This window comes from Parasteatoda tepidariorum, chromosome 6 (genome assembly GCF_982258835.1).
Source record: "Parasteatoda tepidariorum strain Cologne lab strain chromosome 6, Ptep-v5.0, whole genome shotgun sequence".
Classification (NCBI taxonomy): Eukaryota; Metazoa; Arthropoda; class Arachnida; order Araneae; family Theridiidae; genus Parasteatoda; species Parasteatoda tepidariorum.
The window spans coordinates 84,429,209-84,454,340 of NC_141760.1; the positions used below are offsets into that span (position 1 = coordinate 84,429,209).

Genomic DNA, 25,132 nt, shown 5'->3' on the forward strand with positions numbered 1-25,132 from the left:
TCATCAAAAACTGAATATTTCTTATTTACCATTTAATGATTGTACATAGTTCGAAGTTGAAAATAGTTCATAGTTAGAATTTCAAAACTATGAATTTAAAAATTCCTTGCACCCCTTAATTAAAAAATGGCATTCATAAAATATTCAAAGTTTTTTAAACGCACCTCTAATGGACAAAATTATAAAAAAGAGTCAGTTTTCTTTGTACCTACAGATATTTCAAATGAAAAAACTTTAAGTTGAGCGTTTTAGAAATAAATGGTTTGTTTATTCCACATTTTAACTTTAAAATCCCTACCGGCGGCAGAAAAACGATAGACTTGTATTAGATATAATGCAAGTTTTAATTACAAATGAAACATGTGTTTTTAATGAGGAGCGTAGGATCATTACTGAAAAACGGCGCAGTTTGTAACAATTAGAAATTAAAGTATGTTGTGAAAAATTACGTTCTTTTCTTCTTTGTTTAATGCTGCTTTTTTAACCATTAAAGAGCTTAAGCATTAATAATAAATCAGATAAATTACAGTGATAAAACTAAATTGCTTTGAGACTGACATGTTGTTTTGGATAAAGTTCAAAGCATACATACACAATCCAATGTTATTCAGTAGTTTGGCATGATAAATTACTCCTATTATGTATATCAAACTCATTTTGTGAAAACTATCAACATCATTTATCTACTAAACCAAACTAATTTAGTAAATCTAACGTGTAAAATGACAAGAAAACATAAATGTTTTTGCAATGTTTTGTAAATTTTTTTGAGGAGTTGGCTGTAATTATTTACAGTTTATTTTATTTAAAAAAAAGTATATGTCTAGTTATAAAATACGAAATTTTAATTCGATAAGTCTTATAAAATTATCTTTAATTTTAAATTATCTGCAAGAGAAGCATCTGTGTAACAACATCCAGTTCAATGTTTTTTATAAAATTTTTTCATCAGCACTAATTTTTTTTATTTAAGAGACAAAAATAAACAACAAGTACGGTTACTTCAGTCAGTTTAAATGAATTTTTTTTTAAAGTTAAAGATCACCATAAATATAGCATACAAGTGACATTTTAGAAATTCAATTTTTTCTTTGTCTTCATGGTCTTATGTTATGTAATTAATTTAAATGTAATTAAGTATAATGATTGTAACATTATAATTGTCATCTGCAAGAAAGATACGCTCGAAATATCATTCACAAGTTGTAAAATGGCTGTAAAAAAACCACTGATCAGAATTACTTGATGAATTGTCGCGAGGTAAAAGGAATTTGTTATGTTTGTGAAACTTTAAATAATTGGATCTAAAACAAAATATAAATGATAAATAATGAATAATTTTTATTCCGAATTTAGCTCGGCAGTGTAGCCATGGCGAGATAATGATGTTGGAAAAAACTACAGGCTACCAACATTTAGGCAGCGTATCAGTTTTGTACAGAGGAAATCCTGATATTCCAGGAATCATTACAGAATGTAGAAGGATGTGCGAATTGAATTATGAGTGTCATGGATTTACCCTGGACTATTTGAAGCAGGAATGCTACAGTGGATCGGAAACTTCTACCACTAAGCCCAAAGAGCTTATACCCGCTGATAACAAGGCCTATTTTGAAGGCATTTGTTTGCCATGTAAGTAAATTTGCATTGTAATTTATTAGACAGATTTTCATAATCTAGCATCTCTCACTATACCCTAAGAGTTATACCCGCTGATAGCAAGGTCTATTTTGAAGGTGTTTATTTGCCCTGTAAGTAAATATACATTGTAATTTATGATATGTATGCGGTTGCAAACATATTTATGCAAAACGTTTTCAATTTAGGTGTTATTAATTAGTTTTTAAGCATGTTTATATATATATTAACAAACCGTTTTCGATGAAAACTTTATTTACGTGGAAGATCCCAAAATTAGTTTTAGGGCTGCCAGAGCGAAAAAGAAATTTCCTCTTTTTTTTTAACAATATACTTATGTATTAGTAATATAAAATAAAAAATGAGTTTAATAGTAAATGATAAACATCAAAACTTGTAAACTCTTAACATATATTGAGACTGAAAATAAGAAAACCCATTTCTTTGCTTTACTGAATTAGTAATTCTCGTGTTGTTTTCTTGTTTTAACTAGTAACTAACTATTTTTTGTACCCTAGTTTACCTAGGTTGCTCGAAGCAGTGGATGTTCGATAGGTACGTGGACAAAGAATTGAGGGGTGTTGTTGCCAGAGATGTAATCCGATTGGTGTCAAGATCAAACTGTGAGAGAAGGTGCCTAGAGGAGAAACGATTCGTTTGCCGTTCGGCCAATTATTATCGCTACAATCAAGAATGTAGACTTTTCTCTGAAGAACAAAGTTTTCCACACACACAACTATCTTTTGCTGGCGGGGTTGACTACTTGGAAAATCAATGTAACATTGGTAAGTAGTACAATTCTTTTTTCGATGAAGTTCTAATTTTTTTATGTAAGATTATAAAGGCATATATCACAAATACAGAATTTTTCAAATGTAGTCTAAGCTATTTTTATTTAAAAGATAATTACAAAAAGTATGAAAAGTATTCTTGTTTATAAAGGTTGTAAAAAATATCATTATTGAAAATGGGAAGCAAAACGTTTAAGTACTTAAGTTTAATAAATTTTTTCTTTTTTGAAATTAAATTACCATTTGGAGGTATAAGAATAAGCATATTTATGTTTAAAGCTACCTACTAATGGTTAAATATAGTATTTATTTTACAAACTGATAACGTAATTGCTTCTATCGAGCGTTTTTTTTTCTTAATTCTTAGAAAACATATAAGTTTTATTTGAATTTAGTGAGCTTAAAGCTGGTATTTCTTTCTTAGAATTTGTTTGCTTCCACTTTGTTTGAAAATATAGATAAAACTTCATAATAGTACTCCTCCATGATAGTGTATGTTAAAACAATAAAATAAATCACTTTTATTTTTTATTATTATTTAACATTGCATGTGGAAAAAGTCATCTTAGGGGGATGTGAAATATTTCAAAAAATATTGATATGTAGGAATTTTTAATCTGTAACAATGGATTTTCGTCCATTCGATATTGCGTCCTAGCTATGCTTTGCGAGAAAATCTTTAATCACTGCTGAAAATATTCAAACTGCCGAAATGAGCATGGTAGAAAACGGTGCTTTCTTGCACGAGCTATAGGAATTTATGCTTACAGACAGACTTACACTTTTATACATACAGAGAGATGCTATCTGTTGCCAGCTTGAGAAAACAATATTTAACAATGATTGTATTCTAATATAGAGTGATTAAAATTAAAATTATGGCACTCTGTGAGTCTCATCTCCAGTTCAACTTAATTTAAATAAAACTTCATACGTCATATACGTTTAGATCACGGAGCCAAGGTTTCCGTCGAAATATAGTTCATTTCGCCGTGAAGTGGCATTTTAAGGCAGTAAAAAAAAGATAATTTGCGAAGACTAATATAATGCTTTATTTATTTAAGCATCTGATTGCTTTATGTGCATAGCTTTTTCATGCTGTGCACCTGATTGCATGTATTCATCATTTGTGCAATATTTTAACTGCACAACACCATCTATTAACACTATTTTGAACTATTTATTTCGACGGAAATCTCAACCCTATGATCTGAATAACATATATTAGAAATTTCATTTGGATATGTTCAGTAGAACTATAGAAGAAAAAGGCCGGTGAGTACCTTCAGTTTAATTTTCACCAATCTGGATTTTCGGTTGTTTGAGAACTCGCTTTTCACATATTGCGTTTTTATTCGGAAAATGTTGATTTAATGAAATAATTTCTCTGTTTTTAAAAATCGAAATCACTTTTCAACGAATGAGGGGAAACTTTTTTTCCCACAGAAAATTAGAAACTCTACAACTATTTCAATCATTTAAATGAATCCTTCCTATATAAAAAAAATTAGAATGACATTATTGTTAAAAAAATTAAATTAGTTATATTTACGAACATCAAATTTATCATACACCTATTGCTCTGTTTAATGGTTTAATGTTTAATGTTTTCACTAAAATTACAGGAACGTCTACATGTCCATACAAGATACCCGAAAGAGATCTGTTTATGGTATACACTAGTAAAGCGATTCCTGGAATTAGCAATTTTGAACTTTGTCGTCAATTGTGCATAAAGGAACAGGATTTCAACTGTAGGTCATACAGTTTTTTGGAACAAGGAGGAATAAATGATTTATGTCTATTAAGTCCCGAAAACAGGCAAACAGGACACGCAAAAGCTGTAAGATATAGACATAAATCTCTTTATCAGGAAGTGGAATGTAGAGGACAAATACAAGGTAAATTGCAATTTTATAACAATTAATAAAAAATATTGATTGTTTTTTAAAATTTTGAAAAGCTGTTATTTTTTTTAAAAAGCTGTTATTTTTTAAAAAATTGAACAATTGAAATAAGATACACCATAAAAATAATTTTATTTTATTTATAGTTAAAAATTTAGTATGTAGTTTAAAAAAAATAAATTCAGGAAAATTAAATTCTATTGCTAACATTTCTTGTGTTATTTAAAAATTCATTTTAAAATATTATATTAAAGGTATACTTTGAAATACTCCGACATAAAAGGAAAATATTATATAGTGGGTATTAAATTAACATTTTAGTTTAATAATTTGCTATCAAAAAATCAAATCAGACTATTAAAAATGTATTATAAAATTACATTTTTTTAAAAATTTAAACTTTAATTTTTATTGTAACAAATTTTCTTATAATTCAGTATGAATTTAATTTTCAGTAATTGCTTGCTTTAAAATATTTAGATATTAATGCTTTTCTACAAAAAGTATTAGAAAATTTGCAACTGTAAGTTGTATATAGTTATTACGTTTAATTCTGCACTTTAAATATTTTAAAGTTTTTTAAAATGTTTTAATGTTTTAATCTTTATAATTATTACTTTTTGTGATAAAGGAACAACCTTGCCAACTCTACCAACGATATCCACTGATTCTCCTCCAACTGTAACACCACCTACAAGGCCAACACACCATCCTCCAACTCTTCCTCCCCCAATAACTCGATGCAGCTTCGAGCAATACACTTATGAGAAAGTTGTTAACTACAATTTAAGGTACAATTACATTAATCGTATTTCAAATAAACAGTTTTTAAACACTTTTTACATATTTCAATTAACTAATTTGTAAGTTTTAAACCGAATGGTCAAGACTAGTTCTTGTTTAAAATTAACTGCTCTTGTTTAAAATTGATAACTCTTGTTTAAAATTAACTGCAGGAAATATTTATTATTACTTATTTAATCATGATTTTTTTATTATCTTATATAATATTCGTATTATTTGTAGTCTTCGCAAATAGAATACGTGTTTCAGGGCTACGCAATTTCCCGACTCCCTCCTTTTTCGTTACCACAGTAACAAATCTCACTTTTCTGACACTCCAGTACGTTATTATTATAATATTATGGTAATATGCAGTTATGAGTTATAGATACTCCTTAACTGCTGTGTGAATAAAAAGAGGAGCGTTGCTGACGGTCACATTGTTACCAAGGAGACGAAGGTAGAATATATGACCTTGAGACGCCAATTTTAATGACAAGGAGTATAACTATGGCACACAAAGGGTACAGGGGAAATGTATACACAACACCCATGTAGTGAACCTACATGGTACATGATGTATATCCATGCACCATGTACTACTTTCGGTTCTACTAGTAGCTCAATGTTGGGATTTAAGATAAATTGAGGATTGAGAATTGAGGGATTTAAAGCCTCAATAAGCTTGAAGCATATCATATTTCGTCAAAATTCGGTTGTGGAATAAGAAAAAAATATAATAGCAACTAACTATAATATATTTTGTTCTTCATTTTACTGCAAAAACTTTGTAAACTTAGTAAAAACTCGACTGTTCAAAATGCGTTTATTTTTCGATAAAGTTTAATTAAATGGTTATCTGCATTGTAAAATTTACTTATTCGTTGTAAATTTAACTTATATTTCTTTTTTTTACTCAATAAACCTTAAAATTGGCTTTAAAGAACAAACTAAGTACGTTTTTAAGCGCCTTCTTCAGAGTTTTAAAGTGAAACGATAATTTTCTTTTCAGTGTTGTTGTTTGTCACTTGAAAATGCCAGCACGCATGCTTGGTGAAACCAAGAGAATTTAAGGCAGAGGGTACGTTTCTTGTTTTCCAGTAGTGTCATCTATGGTCAAGATTACGATTTAACACACACACATCCAAACCCGTTTATAGGGCGGAACAATTCATACATTCATCCATAAATTGCAATTTTGACCTAAATCAAAGAACGATCAATCTCCAAATCAGTACCCCAGATGCATGATTTGTTACAGGGAAAATGCCGGACTTTGTGACCTGACAGATTTCCCGAGCACTAGTCACCATTTACTGTACGGGAAGCTGTCCACCGGTTAAGATCGAACTCACAACCTCATGAACATGAGCCCAACGTCTTACCAACCAGGTTATCCCGGCCTTCCTTTTAGTTCAGCATAAATGTTTCCTCATTTGGTTTAGCCTGCTTTCATTTTAAGGGGCTCGCAAAAAAGCATAAACAACCGAGTTTTTGAAAAATCATTTAAAGAAAATTGAGTGATTGAAATCTGTGAAAATCAGTTAATTTTTACTAATTTTTAAAATTAGTCACCATGTTCGCCTATAGATTGTCCGTAACTTCGTTACTCTGTTCATCCAGAACTACGAAATAATGATTTTTGCCGCATGTTAGAGCATTTCAACTGAAATATTTGATCGAATTTCTATTAATTTTTTTCCATATTGTTATTGCAAGTGGTAGCTTATTTTGATCGAATTGATAATATATGTTTTCAGTTTGGATAACATGTGTCTTCTTAACTAACATCTGTTTAAAAACTATGTAAAATTTTTTAAACTTAGTGAGAACAGAATAGTTTTCTACACAGAGCGCTTCAAACCATTTTATGTCATTCTTCTTATATAATAATATAATATAATTTTTTTCTTATTATGTAAAAAATGAAACGTCAAATTTACGTTAATATTGCTTAGCAATTTAAATATAAATGCAAATTATTTTAAAAGAAATTTATCGAACCTGCATAAATATATACATTCTAACATTTACATTTTGTTTAAAAAAATTTACTTCAAATCAATCTTATAGTTTGCCTTTCATGAGGATTTTATAATCATCTTTTGAATACATTAATATTTATTTCGATACAATTTCCCATTTGTTCTGTAAACTTTCCATTTGATGCACTTCACTTACAAATTTAATTATGTAGTTCGTATGCATTCTTTAAAGAAGAGAAAAGCAAAGTAATTTTATATTAATTTATTTATTGAGATCAAAGATGTATTATGGTACTTTATCATAGAAAATTAAGTATCAACATCACGAACGAATCATGAGTTTATTAGGAAATATCAAACAGATAAAACTAAATTATTTGTGTTTCGATTCATGGCGTATGAGCATTAGTGAACTGAATTCTCATGAGGATTTTGTCAGGATGAGACGACTGGCTTTAATTAAATGTTCCGTTAATTGTTTATTTAATATTCATATTAAACTAACATGATGTTCTACTTATTTATTAATCAAGTAGCATATTTGATATGCAAATATCGTTTTTTATTGTAGCTATATTTTTGTTTTGTTAGATAATACTAATAATTAAACTATCAAAAAAGGATTAAATATTATGATGAATAATTTTGCTTTACAAGTAAATGACAAAGAAAATGAGTGTATATAATAATATGCGTTTTTTTAGTAAGTATTAGTAATTTTCTCAAAGAATTCTCGTCATTAAAAGATTAATTACATTTAGTATTTTTAGATGGATTTAAAGGAAAAATTCTCTCTTTTACATGAAACTGTTACTGACACGTTTTTAAAGAAAAAACGTAAATTTTCTATTCGAATATTCCTATATAAATGACAACAGTTAATAAATTAAAAAATAAACTAAATTATTTAAAATTTTTTGTTATTTAACTAGACATAAACTAAATTAGAGCCTAAACTAAACTGCTCTTAAATAGTTATTAACGTTTTTGATAATTTTTCAAAAATATAAGCTAATTTTGTAAATTTTTTATATCAAAAAAAGAAAAGAAAATTGAATTATTAAACATTATTCATTATTTAACTAAAAATAAACTAAATTAGAGTCAAAGACAAATCCTTCGTAAATAACTATTAATTTTTTGGTAATTTTAAAAGTAAATAAGCTAATATTACAGATTTTTCATGTCATTAAAGAAAATAAAAATGAATTATTAACTATTTTTCGTTGAATTTAAGCTCTTATAAACAGTTACTTAACTGAAAATAACCTAAACTAAAGCCAAAACATAACCATCCATAAATAATTACAAACTTTTTTTTAAATTTTTAGAAATGTAAGCTAATTTTATGGATTATGTTATAGTAATAAAATAAGATAAAATATAAAGGTTTTTTTAAAAATTATATTCAAAATAAAACCTTTGATAAACTTTAAATCTATATTTTTTTGGATTCAGTCGTAAAAAAATAGTCATACCAAGGAATCCAATAGGAGTTTTAACAGAGTGTCAGAGTCACAGTCAGAGGTTAAGGGAACGTAACAAAAGATTTATGATTGAATATTTACAATAAATTAAATATTACACTTGTTTACAAATTGAAACTCATATAACTCGTTTGCAAAAGCTCCAATTTGCTGCGTATTAATGAGGGAAATGGGAATTTTTTTTTACTCTTTGAAAATGATATGTTGAATATTTGGTAGATCTTTCCCTTTCTAAACCTTTAGTGTTCTCTTAAAATTGCAGCAAATTTGCACGGTATTGTGATATAAGGTACCGATATTAAATACAACATAGTGGTAGACAATATATTATTTAGCAAAGGGTTAGAAGAATAATGGCAACAGTCACTAAATTAAAAATGAACTAAATTCGCACCAAAACTAAACCATCCTTAAATAACTTATAACCTAAATGACATATAACTTTTTTTTAAAATATTTTATTGCAAAAAAATCAGATAATTTTATAGATTTTGATACGTTTTAAATAGAAAAGAAAATAATTTTTCTATAATTATATTTCAAATAAAAACCTATATATAAACTTAATAGAGTTTTTTTTTCTTTCTTATTTTTAGATTCGGTCGTAAAGAAAGAGTCATAACAAGGAATCCAATAGGAGTCGTAACAGAGTGTCAGAGTCATTGCCAGAGATTAGGTGAACGTTGCAAAGGATTTATGATTGAATATTCAAAATATCAACAGTTGTGCTTTTGGTTGGATGCTTATTCTAGTGGAATAGACAACACTATATCACCCGCACAGGATACAGTATACTTTGAAAAGATTTGTCTTTCAGGTAGAATGCATATTTATCATTTATATACAACTAATGTTCGCCATATTTATCTTAATCCTTTGTTGCCGAAAGGACATTAATGTCCCTTTTATATATTTTTTTCTGCCTCTCCAATTACCAGCAAAACTATATTTTGATGCTTTCTAATTATAAAAACAGTATAATAGTTACTAAAAAAACAGTAAGACTATCGGAATTATATTTGTGTTAAAATATAAAATACAAAATAAGCAATTTTGAATTTTTTTTTCATTCAAAATATATGTCAATAATTGATTAAGCAAATTAAAGAAATTTGAATGATGAATAACTGTTTCTTTTAGTTCTGTTTAAACAACTGTAAATAAGTGCACATTTCAGAAATTATTGTTTGGAAGTAAGCCGTGTATGGAAGATTTTACCCTTAATGTAGAAGAAATCATGTATATTTCCTGTTGCATTTCATAACCATAAATCATTAAAATGCTAAATAGAATTTTTTCACTTTTTTTGACAATAATTAATACAAAATAATGAATAATAAATATGTTTAAGGAAAATTTTACGGTAAAGTATTAATACATATTTTCATTATTTCTTAATATATATATTTATGCAAGACTTTAGAAATATGCATTTACCATACTTTTCTACTATATTTAGGCAAAAATTTTAAAATGTGAGTTCTTAATTTTTCTTAATTTAAATTTAAAATATTTTTAACCATGTATTTCGAATAATTTTGACTGTGTAGATTTTTACAAGAATATTAAAATGTAAATGTACCATCTTTTCCGACATATCTTTACAATATTTTTGACTGCTCACATTTTTATAACAATTTTATAATGTAAATGTACCATCTTTTCTTACATATATTTACAATAGTTCCAACTATGTATTATGCAATATCTTCTAATCAAATTTTACGATATTTATCTAAAACATATTTTTGCAATGATTTTACAATGTGAATTTAAAATACTTTTTTGCATCTTCGCAAGATTTTCTTATATACTTTACAATAACTTTAATTTATACTTACAATATTTAGCATTTCTTTATTTCCCTTTTTAATCAATACTTTGGCATGATTCTGATAAATATTTATTTGTTTTAAAATCAATTTGCAATATTGATGGGCAAGGTCGCGTCACATGAGGATCTGATAAAAGTTCTTTCAGTTTGTATAAGTAAATAAATTAAAAACTGTACTTTTACTAGTTTGTGACGGTACTTTTTAAATTTTGTTTGTTTCAAAAAGAAATGGATGATGAAATAAAATTTCTTTTCCAAATCTGCACAAAACATTGTGATTAAACCATCATTCAAAGGTTAACTCATTAAAAGAGACTTCAAAGCTTTTATTTGTCAGAATACGCAAAATAATTTTAAAGTAAAGATATTTTTAAAGATGAAGCACTTCTGACGAAAACAGTTTTAAAATTTTTTGGTGAAAAGATATGCAGTGCTCAAAATATAAAATGGAGCACCCTTAATAACTTTTGATTCACATGGTTTAAATTGAAAATATCCTTTTTTTTTAAACAACTAACAAATGCCATCGTGTTAAGGAAAAGGGCAAGTTATTTATGATCCTTCCAATAAAATGTTAAGAGATTTTTATAAAATTATTTAGTAATTCATCTATGCGAATTTTAATAATTAAATGAAACTTAAACTTTCATTTTTTTCTGGAACGTAAGAAACAACTAAGAAAACTTTCAAAAAATTTTATAAGCCCTACTTACGGTAACATAATTACATGACACGTTTACTACATTTATCTATAGGAAAAAATGAAATGTTTAATTATTTTAAATATAACTTTAATTAACATGCAAGTAAGTTAAAGAGAATTATTAATACTAACGAAACCTGTTCTGTTAAAATTTAGGCATAATAACAATGGTGATAATGAATTTGATTAATTATGTAAAAATATAATATGTGTATATGAATAAATGATTAATTGCGTTGTTTCTAAATGTTATAGAAGGAGACAGGCGGTGTCCCCAACTATTTTGTACCTAAAATCGTATTTCAGAATATACCAGTTTAATAATCGGCAAATATTAGCGTGCAGGAATTTTTCATTAATGCCCCTTTCTTATTTATTAATGACGAATTTACTCTGAATTTCAAGTAAATTAAATAACGAAGTTTATGGCCACTAAAATTTAAAATATTTATCACATTTCAGAAAAATGTTTTTCTTGTTAGCAATAAATCTTTAATCGCAAAATAATTTCTTACATTTGCACGAAAATGAATTTAGAAAATATAGATTTAGATTTTTATAAAATGCAGGGTATCGGAATACTTTTTTAAAAATAAACTATCTTCTAGAGTGTGTCATGGTTTTAAGCTTATTTGTATTAAAATACCAAAATGGAAGGAATTTCAAAGTGTTGATAAACAAAGATTATTACACATTTTTCAAGAAGTCTTGAACAACGTCCAAAACATTAATCGTTCATCTGAAATACTTTGGAAGGTTTCCCGCAATTGCCTTCGAAACGCCTACTTTAAATAAAATCATTATGTAAGTTAATGACTCAAGTTTTAAAGGTTCATTACACCCAGTTGCATTTATTTCTCATTTAATCAGTTTTTCAGAACATTAAGTTTCTTAGGTAAAGCAATTATTTTTTTGAAAAAAAGACTTGTGAAGGCATGAAAAGAGAAAAATATTAAAACGAATTTTAATGTAATATTAATACAACTTTCTAAATGTATAAAATTTTATTCATAATACTCATTTCGTATTTTTTTATACTGTAAAACCTAAATAATAGCAAGCACCATGAAAATTGACCATTTGAAGAATCAATAGAAGTAATTAGAAAATAATGCAAATATTAGTATAGTTGCATTTTACTTAGGTTATGAATAATTATCTCATCAAGTTTCAAAAACAGTTTAGATTTCTTCGAAAAATGGCATTATTAATTTAGAAAATAACTATGAAATACTGCTTTAAAAATAATGGAGAATTGCGCAAACAACGTGAAGCAGTCTGAAGATAAAATTAACAGAGGCCCATGCACATATTTACATCGTATATCGTGGTATCATAGTTCATCGTATATCATCAAAAGAAAGTGCTTAAAACTTCTAAGTAGAAAGCACCATCTGTAAACAAACTTTGTAACTTATTTATCGGACATGGTGAGAATAAAACATGAGTTCCTAAGCAGAACGTAGCTATACGAGCCTACGGAGTAAGAATTAAAAATATTTTTTCTATCTACGATTGGTACAAATATATTTCAGGCTCAGATAAATGTTTACAAAATGTTTGTCGCCTAAAATACTAATCTAATTGCATGTGTCATGTACTGGAAAATTGGTGGAATCACTTGATAAATTATAATTTTTTATATTTCATGGATTATTAATTTTTAGTAAATATTAAACTAAAACATACATGAAAGTTAACTTAAAATTACATATTTTAGAATTTTTGCTCTTACTCATTGAAATAATTTTTTTAATATTCGGTTTGCAGGACTAAATTGTGGAAAATTATGGGCATTCGAAAGAGTGCCAGGCTACGATTTTCATGATCTCCCCATGCTTGAAATGCCTGGTGTGCCAAGGCGCACTGATTGTGAAGAGCTCTGCTTACGTAATGTGCCTCCGTGCAAATCAGCAACCTATGATGCTTTCCGACGAATTTGCCGACTGTATACTGATGATCGAAGAAGCAAACCAGCTGCATTTGCTCATGATTTACCGGAAATGGAATATTTGGAGAACCATTGTGCGTCAGGTAATATCTAATTAGTTATAATATTTTCCTTAAACCGAAAGTCAAATCAACTGTGCAATAAATGTGGTTTCAATGATAAAAAGGATTAATAGAGCATGATAAAAAGTATGTTATTAAGTCGATAAGTAATCATTGTTGTTATTGCATGCTTTGGGATTCATTATCCATCGGTGTCTGGAAGCCTTCTTGGTTTCAGATGGATGGGTATTGCAATTGTAGCAGCAGCAAAATCATTCTGTGTTATAAAAATGGGTAAAATGAGTTAATTTCTTACTGCGCATAACTTCTTTTAAAATTTCTAATGGCAGATTACGAACAGTTACAGAAGACAATAAAAAGAGAGAAAACAGAGTAAAACGAAAATGCTGAAGAAGAGTTTAATCTAATCTAACATATCTCTAACCTCCCAATAACGCTCGGCGAGAAAAGTCTTGCCCAGAGCCGGACAGTAGATTAGATGTACGGAGTCCATGACCTCTCCAGAGCTGCACAGAGTGCATATCGGAGAAGGAATAATTTTGAGTCTACAGAGATGATTTCTTAGGCAATCATGTCCGGTACCTAGGTGGAATTCAGCCACTGCTCTAGGTCTTGGGCCATTACACAAATTTGGGAGGGGATTCTTCTAGGACTTTCTGGAAACACGGTTACAGAGGTCTTCCGAAGCATGGGCTTAAATGAATAATTATAGTATGGAATAATATTATGGATTTAATAGATTTTTAATAGTATGGAAAAGCATAAGACGAGAAATTCTTTGCATAATTAAAGCACCCTTTGTTATTGCACGTAACTAATAAACCAGATCATATTTTATTCGTTATTCAAAGTGAAAGCGAGATCGGAACAGTTAAACTATTTTTTTACTAAAAAGCGAAGGTATTGAAAACATTTACTGTTAAAATGGAGGCTGTTTGAGTCCAGCACTGTCTAAAAAGCGATTACTAAGGATAGATATTAATACTGGTTCCATAAAGATCCTTGACCTGCACTATCAAACACCTTGACGTCTAATGTATCCATTTCTACTGTTGATGAAATGATTATGGGTTATCGAATTAAAGTAGTAGTATAATTTGTGATATACTCTGAGTAAAGAACTGTGCAACTATAAATTTTCGTTTGTGGAAAACCGTACAAAATCACCATATTTTTATTGACGCTAATGCTTAATTAATTTTGGTAATATGTATTAATTGAAACAAAAAACAATAAACTATATACTAAAAAGCAAAGTTAGGAAGCAAATGTATACATTAGTTTAGGAGAACGGTAGAAAATCGCCATACTAATATTGATGCAAATGACGCTTAACTAGTTATGGTAAAATGTATTACTGCGATTAAAGTAATAGGTGCAATTTTAATAAGGAATTCTACTATTGATTGTCCATAGTTTCAAGAAATGTTTCTTTCAACGTTAGAAAAAAAGAATTTCTTAATATTTTAATTAATTAAAACAAAAAAAATTTCTTACCATAACTACTTATAAATATTATAAACAGTATATTACCGGTCATATAGAGAAATTGTCATGCTTTAAAGTGCTAATTATTTCATTTGTTTTTAAAATTTCGGCTTTAGTTTGCTGTCACTGATAAATGTTATTTGCAAAAATTTAATAGGTACCGACTAAACTAATATGGGTACAATGGCTTATTGCGATATGTTTGGTAACTATCAAAACTGCACCAGCACTGAGCAGTTTCAATACTGTTATTGTACAAATACGTTTATTACGACCCCTCGAAAGAAAATTACTTGAGAGTAGTAAATTTTGACTACTATGAGTTGACTTCGAACAATAACTTCATGCCAAGTGATGGTCAATACAGTTAACCTCTGTACTGATCGGACGAACTACTAAAAAACGTGCTTTGCTTAATTTTATAACGTAAAATCACCGGAAAGGGTAACAAATAATAAGTAATTAAAAAATTTAAAATTTTTAGTTTTATTAATTGTTTCGATATATGCGCTTCAGTTTTGTGCATGAGAAATTCTGTTGCTATGCTATAAGTTGTGCGTGAGTTGCTATTCAGTTTTGGGCGTAATGTTATTCATCAGTACTGACTCACTGATTATTTTCTTTTTTTCCACACCCAGTATAAAGAACATGCTTTCACCCAGTTTATAATAAAGAAGTTACGGTAGTTGCAATTTTTGAGTTGTTGTTGTATCAAAAAGAGTATTACTTCCTACTATAGTTTTATTTTACTGTTAAAGATAGGTTTATCTTAAGCACCTTGTTTGTCTGATAAGTACTTATTCTTCTTTCAGAACCAGCTACATGTGAATACAAGATTATACCCGATCGTTTTTTCCCGTTCATCGATCGTCTTACCCGGGCATACAGTTTAGCTGATTGTCAACGCCAGTGTGACCTCGAAGACAAGTTTGCCTGTCGCTCTCTCAACTTCGAGACTGTAGTACGAGATTGCGCTTTGAGTAGTGATGACATGGTCAGCATGCAAATGAACCCAGAGGCCTTGATTCCCAGACCAAATTCAATCTACAGCGAAAAAGGCAGCTGTGAGCAAGGTAAGAAAAACTTAGATAAGCTTCAGGTCTTATTCATGAAAAAGTTATTCAAATAATCAGATCCGCTGTGGCCCGTGGAATAGAGCGTTCGTATCCCGAAGAGGTAACCCAGACTCGAACCCCAGCGAAGGCTGGTTGATACGAATTCTACCCCCAGCTCTCATCAACGTGATTGGTGACGTAAAATATTCTCAGTGATTAACGGATCATGTGTTAGAGTGCCATTTGCTGTCGGACTGACGGTGGGAAGATTTTTTTTTTCTCTAAATGTAACGTAAATGTGGATTAGTTCCCTCAAAAATTCTTCAACAAAAGCTAGCTTCATTCAATGCTTGATTCAGTAGTTTCTTTGTCTTCTGAGTTCGATTCGAAATTATAAGACTAAGGAGTTGAACAGTGATAATTATAAACTCAGAATCGGTTTGGCTGTTGAACGCCGGTTATAAAATATAAAATTAATTTTAACAATTATAATATAAAACTAATTAATTAATTTACATGTAATTCAAGTGAATATTTACTTTCGCGTTTTGCATTGGAAGATTAAAAGTGTGATAAGCTTGCTTTTCTTAGGAAATTAAAAGCACAGAAAAAAAGCAATTTAAATAAATGAAATTATGCTGTGAGACAGTAAAAAATTAGAGTGAGTACAACATTATTAATTATTAATTCATATTATTCTTGTATTAATTCATATTTATCCAGTATTAATCAGTGCATTATTCTATTATTAATTCATATTTATTCTTCTTAATTTTGATACTACTTCGCAGATTTTTCTCAGATAATACAAACATTTATTTTAACCAGCAATAATCAGAATAAGAGTCCTCAGGCTTTTGATGTTTTTAATTAATTGATTATCAACTTGAACAATTTAAAATTCAGAATTAACCCTATTAAATCAAAATTCAACCTTAACCAATGTGAGTGTAATTAAAAATCCACCTTAAATCCATTAAATTGTAAATTCAGCATTATTCGGAGTAATTGAAAAATTAGCTTCAACTTGAATTCCTTACTCTAAACGGGTGGCATATGTTCTTCTATTAGATTGACAAGAGATGAAAAACATTAGTTATGGCTATGATCAGGATGTATTAGCTATTACTTCTAAGTAAAATTGTTTTGCGTTTACAGTGAGTGTGCAGTGCAATCAGCAAGACATGCTGCTAACCGTGAATTTTGGATCACCATTTCATGGTAGAGTTTATGCAAAAGGTAATCCGACGCAGTGCTATATGGTTGGAACAGGACAGACTACTCTTTTATTTGCCATTTCTCTCGGATCAAGATGTGGAACCACCGTCGAGGTAATTCATACCATATAAATAATAATTATACACTTAATTAGTTTTTAGTATAGCTATTAATTAACCAACAAAATGGCAGGTTTAGCAGATGTATTCTATTCTTGTTTATTTGAGTTAATAAGGCTTGACAAGTTAGCATTTAACATTTAGACATTTTGAATAATATCTTGGTTTTCTAAAACATTTTATGTTCGCTAAAAAACTAAAGAGTAGCTCAGATATTTTCAAGAATTACTATGAAATGCTAAGAAATTAACGCGGATTTGCATAAGTTAGTTTAATTGCTCTTCAAAGATTTCAATTGAACGGCCAGAACAAGATGTCAAAAAGGTTAAAATTTTCATTTTTAAACTTGGCATATCAATCACGAGTGGTTCTTTTAGGTATGGCCCTCTCTGCATCCACAGTTCAAATTTCACGAGCAGCTTTTCTTTTCTTCTGAAATTCATATTGATAAAAAATTATTGATTTTGAAATTTGTCTTGATAAAAGTCAAAAGGAAGTTCCTTTTTCTCTAAAATGCTAATTTTTCTCAACTTGATATTCCATTTTAATAATCTGAAAACTAACATAACGATCAGGGAAAAAAACTTTTCGAATGATCAAAAACATCCAAAAAGCTAAAATTAAAATAAAGTATATATATAAAATTAAAAAAAAAAGCGGGAACTTAGTTACTAATTCAATATATGCAAAGTCCAATATCTTTTCAATACATGCATAAATAGAACTTTTAATTTGTTTCTGCTTCATTATTTACGCATATAAAATTGCTGAACATGATAATAATAAAAAGTTTTTTATAATGACTTCAAAATAAAACTGAAACCTTCAGTATATATTACTGAATGGGTTCTTTTTAAGATAACTATATACTTTAAAATAATTTAATTAAACTATTTAAAAAATATCCTATCTCTTAAATAAACATTATTTTCTAACATTGTATTAACGATTCGAAAATTCAACATTAACTGAAACAAATATTAAACTTAAAATGTTTTTTTATTATTTTCAAAGCAAGGAAAAATGTACTTAAGTGATTTAAGCAAATATTTGATCTTGAAATTTTAACGTAAAGGTAATTTTTTTAAATTTAAGAATAGAATCTGCTTGATAAAGTATTTGTTTTCTTTGACAAAGAAGCTGTTTAAAATTCTCACAAATGTCTTCTCATTGGCTCACAAAAGTCATAGTAATGAACTAAAAATTATTGAGTAATCACAGTTTAAGGAAATTAAAACTATTTTTTTAATCAATGTAAAACCTTTTAAACAATTTAAATCGAGAAAATAGTCTCCAGGAATTTTGATTTGTAAAACTAATTTACTTTTCTTTTTCATAGAGATTTGTTTGAATATTCAAAGCATTTTAGGAAAGCTAAAGCCTGAATCAAATTTCGATAAGGAACTAAATTTAAAAATAAATTGTATTTAAATTGATCAGTCCATAGTAGAATTATAACTAAAATTAAAGGAGATTTTTTTTAAGTATGAAAGTAAGATAAATATACTTAAGTTTAATACCTTTTATTATTCTATGATCTTAATTCTATTTTTTTTCCTGATAGCATTTATTTTTATAATAAAGAATTTGAGAAAAGTTAAAGCCTCTGTGCAGTTTTAATAAAGATTATTTAATAAATTAAAAAAATTTTTAATTCAACTTTGTTCGGCTCATGTTAGAAATATTATTTAAGACTATAAGCGGATTCCTAAATCTTAAAATATAGTAAATATATCAAAATTAATTCGCTTTTGTTATATTTATTACCATAATTTCGTCATATTACGTTAAAAAATACTTAAGAATAAAAATCCTTTAAAGTTAGCTCTTAAAAATTTAATCTCTTAGGCTATTTCTCTAAAAAAATTTCATTGTAAAATCTTCTCAAAAATAATAAGACATGTATTAATATATTTAAAAATTAAAAACAATTTCTCAAACTGCTCCTATATAATAGTTTTCTCAAAAGTTATTTCAGTATTCTCTCTTTAAAGGGCAATTATTTTGACGATCGGCAAATTCAGATTTAAAAAAAATATTTTATCGGAATTAATAATGCCTGGAGTGTATTTTGAAATTTATGACAATTTCATCAAGGAATCAGGCGATTTTTGATGATTCGCGAACCCTCAAATATTTGATAAAACTTCTATTTCAATGCATTCTTGGATATCTCTAAATTTTTTAAATTTTATTTAACTTTAAATTGCAAGGGTTACTGCTCCTATCTCTCTAACAGGTTTCTGGCAGTCAATTACTGCACTGAGAAAAAGTATATTTGAAACTACCGGAATATGGTAAAAATTACTGACTCTATGAGAATACCAAAAGGCTCGGTATTTTTACCAAAGCTCTTCGGAAATGAATTTAGTTTAAAAAATAACAATGAAATATAGTTTTATAAATAATTAAAAATATGTTTTAAAATTTAGTGCTTCTATCATGCTACTTTAGAACATGGCTTCAGAACCATTTAGTTGGTTAAATTTAGTTTTAGTTTCGTATTTTTTAATAAATGTATGGTAATAAGAACAATAATTTTCAAGACTAGAATTTCCGGTAAACTGTTGCCAAACGAGTGGGAAAAATTACCAAATGAATGATTTTAACATCGTATATTTTAGTTTCATTAACCAGAAACATTATGGTTGGCCATTTTTTCACCAGAAATGTCATTACCATACAGTACGGTAATTTTACCAGATAATTTTCTCTGATATTTTAAGGAACGAAGAAATTTAAGTAAATATTGAGTGCCTATTTTTTTGAATGTGAGTATTAGTACCGCCTCTTTACAGAACAAGTTTTACCCCAGCTGGTTAAATAATTCAACTACTAAATATAATTGGTACTTATTACTACTATTAAGTACTACGATAAGTACTATTTAGCGGAAAAATCGGATTGAAAATTCTTTAAACTCGAGAAATTTTACAACAATTTTAAATGAAAAAATAAATGTTGAACAATTTTTTTTTAAAAATTGCATTCATATCAGTACCGATAGAGGACATTTAAATTATTATTTTATTTGGGTGCATGCAAACTTCTTCTATTACCGAAATAAGCTCTGAGGATTCAGCAATAGAGTTTATCTTTCAGCAAAGAAGAATGCATTTCAAAAATAGTAGTTGTAATGGATAATGGGTTAAGCAAATTAAGTACAACTTATTTTTGTTTCCCTTTATACCCAAATTGCACCAAAATCCATAACCTAAGAATGCATTATAAGCATCATACAGCACGTACAACTCTAATTCTATCATTCGTTATCAAAATATATTCCAACAGCCCGTAATGTTGGCATGAAATGTTTCGATATTCTGATTTAGGAGGAATCTTTTTCTATATATTTCTTATTTAGAGTTCTGGACGTTATGCGAATGAAGTCGTCATACAGCAGCACCCCGTGATAGTGACAAACAGTGACAAGACCATCAAGGTCGTTTGCTCCTTCGAAAATCTGGATAGAACTGTGACACTCGGAGCTCTCTTTCCCGGAGCGTCTCCCGGATTGGATGTCACGTAAGAATGTTTTTGAATTGCTTTTCCTAGTTACATTTATGACACATGTGATGCACCCAGGAGACATTTATTTTTATCTTAGATATAGAAAAGTAATGAAAAAGTCACCTATTGTATGGTATATTTGTAGATACATTTTAATAATATTTAGGCTTTGACGAAATTGAGAAAAACCAAATAATATTAGCAATCTATAAAAAGAATACATTAAAATTATGTTTTATTTTATTCAAAATATGTTATTGGTATTGCCAAGAATTAAAAAAATATAATTTTTTTTATATTTTAGATCTATAAAAATAATGGATAAAGTCTGACGATGTTTAGGTCTTACTGAAGTTGAGAAAATAAAATGTGCATTATTAACATAAGATGAAAATAATGCGTAACTTATGGCACTTTACTGCATTCAAAATATGTTACTGATATAGCAAAAAAATGGAAAATAAACTTTTCTTAGATGTAAAAAATAATGAAAGAGTCAATCAAGAAATCATATTTTTGTAGATGCATATAAATAATTAGGTTTTGGGGAAGTTGATAATAATTACATGCATATTAAAATTGGATGAGGTCAAAGAATAGGATAAAAAAAAAGAGTGCGAAAAATATGATAATTTATTATAGTCAAAATGCGGTTTTGGTATTGCAAAACATAAAAAAAAATTTTTTTTTTTCGATATATAAAAATAATGAAAAAGTCAACCAATAATGTTATGGGGCAGTTGAGCAAAATTAATATCATTAGTTGAGCAAAATAAGCATATGTTAAAAAGAATACTTAAATATGATAATTTACCGTACTCAATTACGCTACTCACTTTTAAAAAAATGCATTGATTTTTATCTTTAAAATATAAAAATAATGAAAAAGTCACCCAGTTTAAGTTATTTCTGTTGATAATTTTTTTTAATATTCAGGTATAGGGGAATTTGAGAAGATTTAAATGCCTAGAATTACCATAAGATTTTTTTCGAAAATTATTTAGTCTACAACATAATAAATACATAGGGAGGTAATAAAATAGTCTTGCCAACATACGACCCCACTCAAGAAACGGAATAAAATTTTGCAATGACTAAGAAATAAAATTTTGTAAAATCTAAAATTGTAGTTCGGAATAATATTTCTCATCTGTTATTATTTAGAACTGAAATCTTCCTTAATATGATGCCCAGGCAATCTAGAGAACCGGAGATTATATTTAAAAGGCGATATATGAATCCAAAATAATTATTTTTAATTGAGATATTTTGCATTGTCTATCATTATTTAAATCAACAAAATATTTTTAAACTTTTATCAATTTGTATACTTCATTTATTAACATTACATAATGACTTGTTTTGGTCAATCAATGTTTAAAGAAAAGTATTATTTTTACTTCAGAATGCTAAAAAAGTACATAAAATTAAAGGAAAACAATATATATTTTCCAGTACCATGGAAACTTTAATTTTCTAGTTAAGATATTTAAAATAGTAGAAGTACTACTTCAATTTAAAAGAAACAGTATTAGTTTTGTTAGCTGTTAAATACTATTTGTCTGATTTAAGCTTAAGTCGGATTAAGTAATTTATTAATTTAGTGATTTATTAATCGATAAGTGATTTATTAATCGAGTATATAAGTTTGCTGAACGCTAATTTTATTTACTTTCAATGTGATAAATTCCTTAAAAATCTTATAAATGCTTCTGCTTTAGTTAATTTTGATATGTTAAAGACTGAATTTGTTTAAAAGTGTTAAAGTTTTAAATATCTTGAATTAATGCAACATGTTATATACAATTATAAGCTAATTTAACTTTGGATACCTTTAAACAATTGCAAAAAATTCAAAAATGCATAAATTTGTTAAAAACGAAAACAAAAACGTAAAATGAAGAATTGATTTTTTTTTCATAAACAAAGCCATTTTCCTTGTTTTAGTAACCAAAATTTTAACGACTTCGCCATCAAATTTAATATTGCAAAAAAGTTTATTAAGATTACTAGCAAGCATTTTGATTGAAACAAATAGCGAGAATAATGAACTCAAATGAATTATTGACTAATCATTCAATTAGGCTTGTGCAAATTCTACAAGACCTTATGATTAATTAGTTAGGTGTAGTAACCTATTTGTGACAGCGCATATTTATATTTTTAAATCCAAATCACAAAACGTTCTTAGTTTTGCCTAACGAAACAAAAAAAATGTTACCCCTTGTGCAGTTTTGAAAACAGGTGGATTATTTGTAAATGAATACTCCAGAAAAAAGTGGAAAAATGTTTGCCAACCGCACCTTTGGTATAGAGAGTTTTCTTGACAAAATAAGTATTTATATTAAAAACGTTACCATTTTTTTTCCTATTTTAGAAAATAATGCAATTTTACATTTTTATCACTTGTTTGATTTTTTACGTTCTTTAACCATTCTACAATAAATTTACTTAGACGTGTTGGATATTCATATCAATTTTGAGTGGTCAAAAGCAGATTGTGAATAATTTTGGCGTAAGCCGTAATACATTTCAAGTGGTTATATTGAAATACGATTCTGAAAACTGGTATTTCTAGAACCAGAATGTAACTAAGCAATTTGCTTTTTTAAGGCAAATTTTTTTTGCCAAGCAGTATTTATATGCCAAACTCTATCGTTTTTGAAAATATTTTTTTTAACCACCATGATGGAAAAAGTAGAACAATATAGCTTAAAACATTTCCCTGTTCTTTCCAAAATAAAATTTTGATAATTAATAAAAATATTCTTAATAAAGAATGAAATATGGAGGCCACTATATAAGGCTTATTAACACTTCTTGGACTGGGGTGTAAACTATGGTGTGGTTAGAGCATCCTACTATGATATAGGAGGTTCTTAGTTCGAATCCTGCCTCCAAAAATCTCTCGCCTACATTTCTCTGTCTGTATCATTTTTGAGATTAAGCATTTTGCTCAAAAATAAATATGCAATGTTTCAATTTTAATTTTTTTAAAAAATACAATCAATTTTCAATTGTGTTTTTTTCAGAGCAATTTTGATACATTTTTGCTCATGGTAGATACATTTTTTTAGAGTTCCAAGTTAACCACAGAATTGGTTTTTGGTCATATTTTTAAAGTTATATATTTTTCTGGAGCATAAACTACGTACTTTAAGAAAGTTTGATAAAAAAAAGATTTTGACTAAATATGTTATTCATATGACAATTTTTTAATCAACTAAAGTTACAAGAAATGGCTAAATCTATTATACTTTTTACAACTTTTTTTAACAACTAAACTTAGAAACGACTGAATGTGATATAATAAGACTAACTGCAATAATATAATCAGCGTATAATATAACACTAATACAATAGAAACAACTAAATATGTTTCTACACATAATTTTTTTCTAAACAATTGAAGTTGGAAGAGACGACTAAATTTGTTATTTCATTTGCAATTTTTTAACCTTAACATAATATCTATTATTAACATTCATTTATGGCTATAACATTTACACTTTTTACCATTCTTGTGAAAATTAATAAAAAATAATGCGCATTTGTAACTGTATTTGCTCTAAATTTTTAAATATTTACTAAAAGAGGTACTTTTTTCTGAAATCTCCGGTTCTCTAGGACAAGGTTTCAGCTGCCTGTTACGGCCATTGTGACCAACACAGCCCCTCCCCCAAATCTGGTGATGCGAGTACTGGACCGAACTGGACGGGATGCTGGTGTTGTTGGATTGGGCGACGAACTTATGTTGAGAATTGAACTCAGAGAACCAGCTAGTAATTGATTTTATATCATATTTTACCAATAGTAATTACTTATACAAAGGACTGGGCGACGAACTTATTTTGAGAATTGAACCAACTAGTAATTTAATTTTATAATTTTAGAAATTAAATTTCGGGTAATTTATGTTGAGCATTATGTTTACGTTTCCATACTAAAGCATTTAGAAGTTGGTTAGTTATAGATTAACATAATGCTATAATGTTTTAAAAATATAAAGAAATTTTTATTTACTTTATTTATTCAATTACAAATATGTGGGTTTTCAGTGAAAGACATTATTTTAATCATGTGAATATATATTTTTACTTTTATTGATCAACAAGGGCTCAGTAAATATATATAAACTGTCACTTTCAGGTATATTTATAGTGTAACCCGAATCGTAATGTTATATCGTGAACGGAATTGTTATACATCGTAAATAGTAAGCAAATTACAGAGTTCTACTAAACTCGTGCAGTAACATTGATAGTATTTTAAATAAAGCTTAAAGACACATATTTTTTTTAGTTGCGATTTAGAATTAAAATAATAGGTCATTGATAATATTTAATTGTTCAAATACAATACTATCAAACTTTTTAGTTTTATTCGCTTTGTATTTTACCTAGTTTTGTTTAAAATTCTGTTACCAAAGTTTTAATTTATTTAATTTCTTCAGTCGAAAATGTTCACTGCACCTTTATAGTTACAACAATGAAAATTTTCATTTAATGAGACTATAATTCATGAATTGGAATTAATTCAATATTGTTTCAGATCACTCACTAAAATTTGCAAATTTAAATCGACTGAACATAGTTTACTTT

At 27.9% G+C, this 25,132-nt stretch overlaps 1 protein-coding gene across 1 annotated transcript in view; it reads left to right on the forward strand.

The window, feature by feature from the left end:
• The window catches only part of LOC107443837 (uncharacterized), a 138,033-nt gene that overhangs the window by 86,416 nt on the left and 26,485 nt on the right, over positions 1–25,132 (forward strand). The window contains exons 9-18 of the mRNA XM_071179091.2: positions 1,357–1,632; positions 2,157–2,423; positions 4,055–4,330; positions 4,968–5,127; positions 9,188–9,408; positions 12,899–13,162; positions 15,442–15,702; positions 16,843–17,015; positions 20,386–20,546; positions 24,159–24,313. Coding sequence (XP_071035192.2) covers positions 1,357–1,632; positions 2,157–2,423; positions 4,055–4,330; positions 4,968–5,127; positions 9,188–9,408; positions 12,899–13,162; positions 15,442–15,702; positions 16,843–17,015; positions 20,386–20,546; positions 24,159–24,313 — 2,214 coding nt within the window. The remainder of the gene's footprint in view (positions 1–1,356; positions 1,633–2,156; positions 2,424–4,054; positions 4,331–4,967; positions 5,128–9,187; positions 9,409–12,898; positions 13,163–15,441; positions 15,703–16,842; positions 17,016–20,385; positions 20,547–24,158; positions 24,314–25,132) is intronic.